The sequence below is a fragment of the Tenrec ecaudatus genome, chromosome 8 (genome assembly GCF_050624435.1).
Source record: "Tenrec ecaudatus isolate mTenEca1 chromosome 8, mTenEca1.hap1, whole genome shotgun sequence".
Taxonomy (NCBI): Eukaryota; Metazoa; Chordata; class Mammalia; order Afrosoricida; family Tenrecidae; genus Tenrec; species Tenrec ecaudatus.
Genome location: NC_134537.1, coordinates 117536824 through 117550050, shown reverse-complemented (window position 1 = coordinate 117550050; position 13227 = coordinate 117536824). Strand labels below are relative to the sequence as shown.

The following is a 13227-nucleotide window of genomic DNA, read 5'->3' as shown; positions in this document are numbered from 1 at the left end:
TGAGAGTGCAAATCTTTCCAGAGGCAGACAGCCTCATCTTTCTCTAGCAGAAGAACTGGTGGGTTTGAACCTCCAACCTTGCAGTTAGAAGCCTCACCCTTAGACATGGAATCACAATTCCACCTCGGCCCTGTCACCATCCAAAGTTTGATCTAATCTGTCTGTTCCAGCTAGATGGCCCCACTAAACCCTTTACCTACTTTCTCCTGACCCCAAATGAAATGAGAGAAAAGTATTCAAAAGATCCAAAGCTTGATACAGGAAAGAGGTTATGACAGCCCCCAGTGTTTAAAACTGAAAAATAAGTAAATGCTTTATGTTAAATGAGTGATTAGCTCTCTAGCTGAGAGTTGCTTGTGATAATATTATAGAAGCATTGCACACCTTCATTTGTTATATAAATATAGATGATCCTAAGAGTTGTATGAGTCCCTAATAAAATGTAAAAAAAGAAAAGAGGAGAAAAAAATGATTAGGGCAAAGACTGTACAGATGTGCTTTATAAAATTGATGTATGTATATGTATGAACTGTGATAAGAATTGTATGAGCCCCTAATAAATTGTTAAAATTAAAAAAATAAAATAAAATACTGAAAATAAATAAATAAATATAGATGATCCTAGGTTTTCTCCACTGTGTATTGAAAAAAAAGACCCAAATGATGATGGCAACACATGCACAACTGTGCTTGACACGATGGGTGGGTGTCTGGATTGTGATAAGAACCCCCAATAAAATAGTAATAATTTTAAAAGACCCTTAACATGAAGCCCTACTAAATGTTCTTAAACTAGAAGTGGAGGAGCTCAGTTTTAACTTCACAGCTTTACTCCCATTGGTTGTGGGTTGTTTGCAAACAGAGTTGGATCTCTCCTTTTAAAATTTTTAGGGAAGTTGTGTTTTCACAATAGTTGTCACTGGAAGTGATTGCATAATGGAGAGTTCTAATTGGGGAAATGCTGGATGACCTAGTAATTTATATGACTTTTTTTCTTCCTCTGTAGCACTCTACAACGCAAGTACTCCCAAGGGATCCATTTGTATTATTCTTACTGGAAGGAAATAGATGTTATCATCTAAGCCTTTATTATGATATGATATTCAATGGGTTTCATGCATAAGGGGGAAACGAAACCTGAAGAAATATAGTACTATAAATATAAACAGATGCAGCATCCCTGTGACCAAAGAAAGTAGCGGAGTTACTGGAAAGGGTTCTATAGAAACAATGTGGATTAAGTTTGAGCATCACCTTCCTTCCATGCAGAAAATGTCCCCTGCAAATGTTGGTTAACCCCATGTAAAATGAGATAGCCCTTTATTTTATTTTCTTACTGACATGACTTATTTTTCAGTGTGTGAACTTAAATCTCCTTCGATGAGTGAGTTCCTGTGGGGCCTGGAGAACTCTGGCTGGTTAAGGCACATCAAGGCCATTATGGATGCTGGCGTCTTCATTGCAAAGGTACGAGACTCAGAGGAAGGAAACATACTTCACTTCAGAAAAGAGGTCCCGTGTCTTCCTCAGAGGCTGCCATGAGTGGGTGGTAGGCGTGGTAGACTTCCTTTTGTTTCCCTTAAGTAGAGTGATTTTTTGAGAGGGTGCTGATCAGCTGCTAATATGCCAGTGAATAGTTAGTGGTAAAATGTCTGCAGAATATTCTCTCCAACTAGGCTTGGTCCTGGGAAGAGGAAAGACGTCTCTTTTCACACAACTGAACTTGAGTTGGTCAGTCATGGTGCCTGCTGCCTTGTGGGATAGATAGGATAACCGGTAGGATACGATGGAACTGCCTCCTTCGAGTTTCTGAGACGGTAACTCTTTATTGGAGAGGAAACCCCCTCTTTCTCCCTTAGAAACGCTGGTGGTTTCAGGCTATTCAGCTTGCAGATGGCAGCCGAACTCGTGACCAGATTCCTTTCTCAGCAGAGATTTTTCTGCTATTAGTTTTCCTTTGTTTCTCCCTCTTTCTCCGCCCCATGTCTGTCACTTGGCCTTTTATTTCTAATGGTATTATAAGTTACAACTGTACTGTTTTCATTTTGATAATGAATTAAGCGGATAACATCTCCGGAATTTCAATACTAGTAAGACTTGAATTAAGATGGGACATTAGAAGGGAGGAGGGTGTTGCGGGTAGGCCGAGGCTATGTCCTGATGGTGTGTTTGCAGGGGAGATACACATTTTTATAGTCCATGTGCTTATGTGCAGTGGCTTGACTGGTGGCCTCTGGGTATAATGGGGAGAGCCAACTCCCCAGGCCACTCCTTGGCTCTGCCCAGACTGGGCAGGTAATAGACACCAGGTGAATGAAGAAATGGCTTTAGCTTTTTGGATCTGTTTCTTCGATTTCACTCCACCTTTGTGATTTCTTGATGATTCTGTGTTTGCAGGCTGTTTCCGAGGAAGGAGCCAGTGTGCTTGTTCACTGCTCTGATGGGTGGGACAGGACGGCACAGGTGTGCTCTGTAGCCAGCCTCCTGCTGGATCCGCACTACCGGACTCTGAAGGGTTTCATGGTGAGTGCGGGGGGTGGGGGGGGGGGTTCATGGTGAGTGCTTCCTGCTCCTGGAGGCAGTGCTGTGAGGAGTCAGGGGATGCCGCTGTTGCTGCGACTGAAATGGTTTGCTTTGCTATGCAGCGGAATGGCAAAACCCGACCACTCCCTGAAGTTTAATAACTCAGGTTCCCTACACCTTATTGCATGCTCCCACGCAGTCAAAGGATGGGTGTTACGAGAGGGATGGAAGCACCATACCATTGAATTTCACTTCACAGAAGAGCCCTCATAGGCGTCTCCACTGCCCATGTGCTCCTCTCAGGTCATTTGAAATGACGAGCTAACAACCTGGGGTCAGAGAGAGCAAGCTTCCCTTCTTGGGCCCCTCCCTCCCTTCCTTCCTCCTTTCTTTCTTCCTGTCAGTGTGTCAGAGAACTCCCACTTGCCAGTGACGGCCTTGAGACTTCAGACCGACTCTCTTGCTTCTGAATGCTGAGGTCAGGAGGACCGTCCGCCTTCATTTATATTTGGAAAGTGGAGCTCCCAGGTCCACTCAGGCGCGGAGCGCACTCACTGTGTTTGTTTTCATCCCACTGTTTCACCACTCTGCTCTTGAGTTTCTTTTCATTCTAATTCTCTCATTCTAACTCTGCCCCATTAAACTTTGGACACTCAGAAAATGCCTCCTGAGTTCCGAAGGACTAACTTCAACCATGTCATGAAAACTAACAAATATTCACTAAAAACCTCTGGCTGTTTTTAGACCATTGGTTTTATCGATGAGCCCATTCCATATGATTGGCTTAAAGATTATTGTTAGCATCCAGGTGTCTTGAAGTTATAAATGTATGCTAACCCTAATTCCAAAGCAGGGCTGGAGTCTCTAATTCAGTCGGTTTTCTCCAGTTGGGCAGGACTGATAGTTCATTTTGGGTTGTTGAGCTCAGTGAATTGGTTGTTAAAAATGGTCACTAATCATGGGTCTAACTAAGGAGGGCAGCTGGGCTGCCGTCCATTGTGAAAATCACAAATTTACCTTCCTTACTCTTTTTTAACATTCATCTTTGCAACACTGTGTTCTAAGTGCCTGTAGTTAATGTTCATTCTGTCCATTAGACAATGTTTGTAATATTCATTCATTTCATAAAACTTGTTATACTTCTGATGAAATGCTACATTTTTATTCCCTTGTATTTGTTACTTCAGTAAATAAACAGAAGACATAAAGAGAAAAATTACCAAGCAATGAGAAGGCGACACGTTGTCATTGTTTCAGCTCTGTGTTATGCCCTGCATTCCCATGAGACATTATGAATGAATTATTCGATTCCTAAAAGTGTTCAAAGGTCTCAAAATATTATCAGAACAATTGCTGTAAGTCTAGCAGACGTGGAGTTTTTTTCAAGATGACTGTAATATGTTCAGAGAAGAGAAGTCGCCTGTTGCTAATCTATCTACATAAGTATTGTCTAGTTGGCCCACCTCTGAAGGAAGGGGATTCTACTCCTACAGTGAAAGACAGTTAAACATAAAAAGCACACGGGAGATGGTTGGATACAAGGGAAAGGAAGACTATTGCGAGGGAGAACACCCACCATAGAAATAGCTTCAATAGCAGTTTTGTTTTTTATCAGGCATTTTTGAATACTTTCCCATTGATATTTTAAAACACTTTCTTCTAACGTAATTTAATTTTGTGTGCCTCTTTCAGTGTTCATATTTAAGTATTAACTGTGTGGAATATTAAGCTGCCTTTTGGTATGGCACCAAACCAGTTGTTAAATTATTTGAATCCCACCACTGCTTTAAACCCACAATATCAGAATTCTAACACACAGTAATGGTTGCTGGGACACATTTCTGTCGGGTTCTTGAAAGAAAGGCTGCTCTTTTACATCAGACTAGAGGCAGCATCTCATCTTGCTTAGAGATGGGGCTTGGAGATGAAAGAGCCGGGCTGTGTGGTGGCAGGCACCACCCCTCGTAGCCTGAGCTTAGATGAGTATTTAACCTCTCCTTGCTTCGGTTTCCCTTTCTACAAAATAGGATTGATAATAGGCGTTCCCGAATTAAAGGAGCACAATTAAACATATACGAAGCAATGTGAACTATTCCTGGTGCATGGAAAGCACTCAGTGGGAGTTATGGTGGAGTGAAATTTCTTAATATCGCTCATCTATCCAGGTCTCCATAACTCCCACCAAATGACGATGGAACGATGCAAATAGTGCGTGTATAACACTAGCAGAGAGGATTGGTCAGGTTTAGTTTCCACTCCATGGCTATCAGGATGCGCGTGTCAGCAAGGAGAGGCAAATTGGAAGTGGAGCAGGTTGAGATCTCTGTCTACTCTGCAGTAGCAGAGGCTGAGGCCAGAGGCACCAAAGGCGAAGGCGAGGACCTGCAAGACCGACCCGAGGAGCCGGACTGAGAGTGTGAGGCAGAGCAGCAGGCTGCCTGCCGGACTGATTTGAGCTCCTGGACTAGGGGATATGTTCTACAGATCATGTGTTAACCTGTCATGCTAATCATGTTCACCTGTTGACTCCTCTAATGAGCCTTATTGTGGGTGTGCTCCGTGAGTTCTATTTGGCCATGGCAGTGGTCTATCAAACCCAGCAGAGAAGTCAATGCCATAGGAGGAGTCACTGGTGTCAGAATAAGTAAAGAAGGATGGAGGAGGGAGGCATGTCTGCCCTCTGCCTCATGGCCGTGGGAGGAAGCCAGAGGGTCAGATATGGTCTCCCGTCCCCCCCCCCATGCTGGTTTTGTGCAAGGGACATTCCATTTGCATGCATGCATTCCTATTATTTTTTCGTGTGGGCGGTTTCAGCTTCCCCCTTCATATAGGTGTGTCTGCATTAGTGCACAAGGCCTGTGCATTCGTTTGCAGGGCATCCCAAAGGTGGTGGCGTCTGCTCCAAGCACCCCTGAGCCCTCCCATTGTATCTAGTCTCTTGTTTTTTCTTTGCTGACTTCTCTCCAGAGTGCTAATAGTTCTTTCTTTTGTAGGTATTAATTGAAAAGGACTGGCTTTCCTTTGGACATAAGTTTAATCATAGGTAAGAATATTTTAAAGTCTGTGGTTTTGAATATTTAGGAGAAGAACCATCTGTTTTTCAAGTTTTCCATTGAGTGTCTGGGAGAAACAGCCTTCTTTTATACAGGTTTCTTATTTGCATAAGTTTTAAAATAAAGTTCATTAGTGTTTGTCATATATATTGTATCACTGACAAAGGAAGTTCTGTTAGTATCACGTGGGCAGGAATGAACTAATGACAAATTGTTCCAGAAGAAACCCAGAATGCTTGTTCAAGTAATTGACCTAGAGAACAAAAGCTTTCTCTTCCTCCTGCCTTAACCTTCTGATTGACGAGGATACTCCATTGTAGAAGTATAGTCATAAGGAACATGCACTTTAAGCTACGAGTTGTGGAATAATTTCTCGTTGACTCTTCACAGCGGGGATGGCATTGGACTGGCTCTACAGCACATGTCCTGTAGGGGAAGTGTGTTCTGGTCTCTCTGGAGCAGTGTGGCTTTGGAGACAGATCTGATTTTAAATCCAGGCTATTGGAATTTACTAGTTGTGTGCATTTGGTCATGTCTCCTCTACGAATGTTAATCTTTTATTTGTGAAATAAGGGATACCTTCCCTCGACTATGGAGTTGTAGCAAGATTTTTTAAAAAGTGTATATGACTCCATACCTAGCCCAGGAAGTGATCACTAAAGATATGGGTCCTGTATCAAAATGGTGAAGAAAGCAGATGGTGCCTGGCTATCAGGAAGAATATGACAGGGTACCCCCATCCCCCCCAAAAAAGGAATAAAGCTCCACTGGGTGAATCTTTTGTGGTCTGCATTTTTCCTGCTAGGCGAGCATTGAGCAACTTACTCTGAGTTAGTGCACCCAGTGGCATCACCTGGAAAGGTTCTCTCTGGTCACAATGAATTTTTTTGTAAAAGCAGTTTTGCTTGAACTTCATTTTTTTGAATGGCCAATTTAAGAGAACAGCATTTGGCTGTGAAATTTTGTTTCCTGCTCAGGAAAAATGCCACAGAAACTGTTGTGATGTTGAACACAACATACAAGGACAGAACTATGGGAAAGACTCAAGTGTACTAGTAGTTTTCTCCTTTCAAAAAAGGTGAAATGTTGATTGATGACAAATCTTGCTCTGGGTTTGGATGAAAATATCAACTCATAGTGCATTTGTACTTCTGTTCCACCAGGTCAGGCTGTTAGTCAAGCTTTCTATTTAGAGGTTCTGAAAGGATAGCTTAACAGTGCTCAACAAATAAGGTCTGATTTATTGCAGACGGGACTGGTTTTGCCACCACAACAATGACCCTGCTCATGAAGTCATTTCAGTGTGCTAGTTTTTGGCAAAAACCAGCGTACCGCTCTTGTCCCATGCATCTAACTCACCTAACCTCATGTGTGGCTTCTTTTTGTTTCCGTGAATTAAGAGGGACTTGAAAAGACAGTGATTAGATGTTGTAGAAGAGGTGAAGAAAAACACAAGGGAGGTGCTTGCTATGAACCATCCAAACGAGTTTGAAAAATGCCTCCAAGAATGGAATCACAGATTTGACAAATGTATTAAGTGTAATGGAGAGCACTTTGAAGGTGATAAGGCTCTTTTGTGAAAAAAAATTGATTACAACCTTTGGAAAAACAAATTCTGGTTTTCTTTGGGGTCCCCATGTAGGTCTCGGGTCTTGAGGCTTCTATAATAACAAAGTGGCTTCTATGTATAAGATATGACAAAATAATAATAATTTATAAATTATCAAGGGTTCATGGGGGAGCGGGGAAAGAGGGGAAAATGAGGAGCTGATACCAAGGGCTCAAGCAGAAAGCAAATGTTTTGAGAATGAGGATGGCAACAAATGTACAAATGTGCTTGACACAATAGATAGATGGATGGATGGATGGACGGATGGATTGTGATAAGAGTTGTACGAACTCCCAATAAAATTATTAAAAAAATAAAATGTCAGCTAGGCCCATAGGGAAGAAGTATACCAGCCTTCTTCCAAGAATTGTAAACAATAAAATCCAAACCTGCTTTAGAACCTAAATTCTGAACACCTAATTTGACGAAGGCTGTGGATGACAGTGAAATCCCCAAACCCATTTGCAGGGCCCTCATGTGGATTCTGCTTCTGGTAAATCCCCTCTGACTATAGACCAGCGATGAGAACGACTTTGTCATCAGATAGTACATTGTAGGGTGGATTACTGTAGTTGTCATTAGGTTAAATTGTGACACTGTGTCATTGATTTCCCTCTTGATCCCAAGGTAGAATTGCACCACTTTTAAATACTTTCTGGATTGTCTTCAATTGAGGTCTTTCTCTGTTTCATTGTGTCATTGTTGTTGTGGACCTTTGCATGTATTTTGTCTTGATTTTGTATGTTTTTTTCTGAATATGAATCCAGATTACGTAAATCTATCGAGGCAGCAGCTGGATTAATGGACTCAAAGGGACATGATAGGGAGGCCAGCTTATTGGAATTGCTTGTGGTGATGGCTGCACAGTTCATGAATGTGATTGAACGGTTGACATATCTGTTATAAGAATTGTATGTCAGGGAAACCACTAAATTTTAAAAGGGTATGTGACTAGTCCTCTTCCATGCTTGGTTCATAAAGCGGTCTTTCTATTGTTGGGGAAATTCTTTGGTGGGGCAAATGGTCACACACTCAGGGCTGACTGAGAGGTTGAAGGTTTGAGTCCACCAGGAAGTGTCTGGTGACCTACTTTTAAAGAATTGGCCATTGCAAACCCTGTGAAACCAGAGTTCAACTGTGGCGCGCATGGATTACCATGAGTTGGAATTGACACATCAGCTGGTTTTTGTTTTTGAAATCATTTTGTTACTGAGACTGATGCTGCCTAACATGAGGAAGCCTGATCTATACTCTATAACATTGTCCAATCTCTCAATGTTAAATCGATGTAGACTAATTTAGCACAAGGAACATAAATTTGTATTGGTCTGAAGGAACATATACTTGGGTTGGTCTGAATTTATTGATATGGGCCCCACTACAATGCTAAAACTTTCTAATGTTAATATTTCTCCCAGGCTTGCCCAAAGAGATCTTCAGCCTTTTATGACTTTGACTGTTCATTCATTCAAGAAAAGAAAAGAATCCAACTTTTCAGGGATGATTGACCACTGATTTGAAATTGACACTAACTCTAAAATACCCAAAATATCCCTGTGACTCACAGCGTAGGAGTGGATGGAGGTCAGGTCATCTCAAAGTGGATTCAGTGGGTCCCAGCCCATCCTGTAATGACTTCCCAGTTCTAGAAGGCATACTTGGCATAGACAGACTCAGCACTTGGTAGGGCATTCATATTGAACTTGAACCCCTGACATTCAAAGTAAGAGTTATTACGGTAGAAAAGGCCAAGGGGAAGCCATTAGAATTGTGCCTGCCAGGAAAAGAATTCATGGAGGATTCTAGAAATTCATGTTACTATCAAGACCTTGCAGGACACAGGGGTGGTGATTCCCAGGATGTCTTCATCTAACTTCCTTGTTTGGAAGTAATCACAAATTTATCTAGGTGGTGACTAATTTCAACTATAGTTACAGATGTGGTTTCATAATATGAGCAAATGAATCCTTCTTCTGGTACCTGGTGTGCAGGTATTGATATGGCCAATGCTTTTTCTTGATTCTGGTTTTGATGGATCACCATAAGCTGCTTTCAGTCAGCTGTCAAGACCAGCAGTACACGTGCACTGTTCCACCACCGTAATAGATCGTCTTTCCAACACATGCCATAATTTAGTCTTCAGGAATCTTGATCAATGTTCCCTTCTATAAGACGCCACTTTGCTGACTGGACCTACAAGGGAAGACATATCAATGTCTCTATATTTATTGGCAAGACACTGGTGTGCAAGAGGATAGACATTAACCTGACAAAAATTTAGGCACTTTCAAACTCAGTGAAATTTCTTAGGAGTCTAGTGGCTGTGGGGCATGTTGAGATAGTCTTTTTAAAAGAAAAGGTTACATTGTTGCATCTATCTCCTCACACAGCTAAAAGGTGGATTTCCGTGGATCGTAGAAGCAGCAGATCTCTCAGTTGGGTGTGCTGCTCCAGCCTCTTCATCCAGTGAAACACTTCAGTTTTGAGTGGAGCCCAGAAGGAGGTTCTGCAGCAGGCCCAGGCTGCTGTTCGGGACCCTTTGCTGTTTGAGCCCCACGGTGCAAATGACCCAGTGGTGGTGAAGGGTCAGCGATGGCTGAAAATGTACTTGGAAGCATTGGCAGGCCCTGTTGATGAATTATAGTGTGACCCTTAGGATTTCGGAGCGAAGCCTTGCTATCCTCTGTAGATAATGACTGTCCTTTTGAGAGACACTGTTTTAGCTTGTTACTGGGCTTCAGTAAAGACCAAACATCTAACTGTGGGCCACCAAGTTCCCATGCAGTCTCATCTTCCCAGCATGAATTGCATCTTGCTTCATCCATAACGTCAGATGTGCCATCACTACGTGGAAGTGCTATTTATAAGATAGGGCTCACGTTACACGAGGAAGTGGCCCAAATGCTCACAGTCTTCACTTCTGTCATTGGCACCTTACTTTCCTTCCTCTAGTACTCACCTGTGGCTTCAGAGAGAGTTAGTTTCTCATGATCAGTTGACTGAGGGATAGAAAACTCATGTCTGGTTTAGAGATGGCTCTGCCTGATCTGCAGGCCCAGTTGAGAGAAGACACAGCAGCACTCAGACTCTTTCTGGGCCCTCTCTGAGACACAGTGAAATCTCAGCATACAGAATTTTGAGCAGTGCACCTAGTTGGTCACATTGCATGGGAGGTGAAATGGCCAGATGTATGGTTGTACGCTAATTCCTGGACTGTGGCCAATAGTTTCACTGGATGGTCAGGGATATTGAAGGAATGTGATTGGATAGTTGGTTAAAGGAGATATGAGAAAGAGATATGACCTCTTTGAATTTGTTAGAATCAAAATATGTGTCTCATGTGCGTGTTCACAAAAATGTGACCTCAGCAGAGATTTTAGGAATCGAGTGGAGAGAATGGCATTGTTGTTGTTTTTCAACAGCTTCATTGGCACATAATTTACAGACCATACAATTGAGTAGTTCAATTGTTCAATCATATCAAGGGGAATTATATAATCACCACCACATCTATCTTAGAGCCCCTGGTTCCTCCCACCCACCCCCCGGGGGGTTAAATTGCCTTCGATATGAGTTGTGCAATCACGATCAGTTCTAATGCTCCCTCCCCCCTTCTGCACTCCATATCCGGCCCTGAGACCCCCTTTCCCTCCTATCATCCACCCCGCACCTCTGCATTCCATCTAACACCTTGTGTCAGTTATTTTCATTGTACATCCACTTTTCCTATGCTTCACTACTGGAAACCCAACAGAAGACAATGAAAAACAAATTGCACTAGGAGGTAAGGATAAAATCATATTAGTATAAAGACAAAAAGGGAAGCAATGCATGAGCAGTAGCAGACCCACATCAACTAGAATGATACGTATTAAGGAAACCAGCAATCCTCTTTTCTTAGCTACTCTTGCCATGGAGTCAAGTGGCTCGTGAAGAAAGCGCCCATGGGGGCAGAGGTTCAGATGATCAACTCAGCAGGATAGGTTTCCACTCTCCAAAGCCAACTTGGCCACAGCCCTTACTGAGGGTGCAATCTTTTAGCCGCAGAGATAAACACCAAGTCTCAGATAGGAAATCACTTCTTGGATTGTTGAAGCTGGTGGAAGGTTGATTATATGGGACCACTTCCATGATGGAAAGGGCAGCATTTTGTTTTTCCTGGAATAGATCATTATTTCGCACGAGGATTTGCCTTCATTGCAAAGGGTGCGTCTGCACAAACGACCATCCATGTACTTACAGAGTGCTTATCTTCCATCAGCACGTCCCACACACATCAACTCCGATCAAGAGAGTCAGACAAAGAGCAGCAGTGAGCCCAGGCTCATGGACGTCGTCATGCTCCCCATCATCCTGAAGCAGCTGACTTGATGGGATGTTGGAATGGTCTTCTAAAGCTGCAGCTAGGACTAGGTGCCAAAACCTACAGTGTTTGAGGAGTGTTTCCTAGGAAGTTTATATGCTATAGACCAGTATCCAATATATTGTGGTTTTCTCCCATAGGCGGGATTCATGGGTCCAGGAAGTAAGGGGTGGATCTGGGTCCCTATGACCCCTTGTGACCCACACGTAAGCTTTTGGCTTCCTGCCCTCTTGATCCTATGCTCTGCGCATCTAGAGGTCTGCCTTCCAAAGAGAGGGCTAGTCCCTCCAGGAGACACAACAGTGGATCCATTGAACTGGAAATTCAAAATGACCTCCTCATGCCTCTGCGTCAGCAGACAGAGAAGGGAACTGCTATATTCTGTCATGGTTGAGTCTGTTAACCAAGGGAAAAATCAGACTTGTATTAAATAATGAAGGTGAAGAAGAGTATGCACAGAATACAGGAGATGCATTACAACTTACTAAGTACGTAGCACTACATCTCTTAGTACTACCATGTGCTCAGTACTCTGTGATTAACACATATGGAAAACTACAGCCACTTAATCCAACATCGCAATTAATGAAGTTTTGGGTTAACCCCATTAGGACAAAAAATCCTGAGCAGCTGATGTGCTTGATGAGGGAAACGGGAATTGGAATGGGTGGTGGATGAAGAAGGTAGTTCTAGGTACCAGCTGCCACCACTAATGAGTTGCAACAACAAAGACTTTTATGATGTCTTCCTTGATTTGTTATATGTGTGTGTGTACATATATATACATATACAGATGTGTTCTTACCTATGTACAAAAGTAAAATAATATTTCTATACAATAATAGGTATGTTTATTAAACAAAAATATCAAAATGTGAATTGTTTGGTTTTTTTACATATCCTCCATTTAGGTGTATAAAATTCTGAAGGTAGCCTTTCCATTTCTCTTACCCTTACCTAGAGAATTCTGCACTTTTGTACATGCCATGTCAAAATGGTAGTTTCAGCATCCTCAACACACTCAAATTGTGTTCCTTTTCAATGTTTTTTGAGTTTGGAGGAAAACTAGAAGTTTGGTGGGGCAAGATCAAGGTTGTCAGGTAGATAGGGTAAAATTACACACACATACACCCCTGCCAAACAGAAATTCTCATAGGACATAAATGAGCGGGATCATCACCATGATTTTTTTTAATCCTCAGCATCACTTGCCTGGACTTTTTCTCACCAGTGTCGCTTGCTGCTTTCTTGGAACTTCCTCAGAAGAAGCCCTCTTGATTGTGCTAGTATGATTACCCAGGGTGTTGCAGTCCTCACTGTCATCGAGTTGATTCTGACACAACCACGCTCTAGGACAGAGCATGACTACCCCTGTTTGTTTCGGAGACCAATTTGTTCTGGGAAGAGAAAGTCTAATCTTTCTCCTGAGGAATGGCTAGCGGGTTTTCAGCAACCCAGAAGGTAACTATACACACAGACTTCTCTAGTTGGGATACACAGAAATAAAATCGATGACATCTGTGGGAAGAGACGAAGGAAAATTTGAATATCAGCAGCTAAAACCAGGCCAGAGACTGACTGTGGAGTATATCAATTGCTCATATTTAAGTTCAGGTTAAAGCGGAAGAAAATTAACATAAATCTATGAAAGCCAACATATGACCTTGAGTTTAATCCCA

The 13227-nt window shown here is 42.4% G+C and overlaps 1 protein-coding gene across 1 annotated transcript in view; it reads left to right on the top strand.

Moving 5' to 3' along the window:
- Positions 1-13227, top strand: part of MTMR7 (myotubularin related protein 7) — a 150572-nt gene that overhangs the window by 125291 nt on the left and 12054 nt on the right. The window contains exons 8-10 of the mRNA XM_075556769.1: positions 1358-1467; positions 2398-2523; positions 5517-5566. Coding sequence (XP_075412884.1) covers positions 1358-1467; positions 2398-2523; positions 5517-5566 — 286 coding nt within the window. The remainder of the gene's footprint in view (positions 1-1357; positions 1468-2397; positions 2524-5516; positions 5567-13227) is intronic.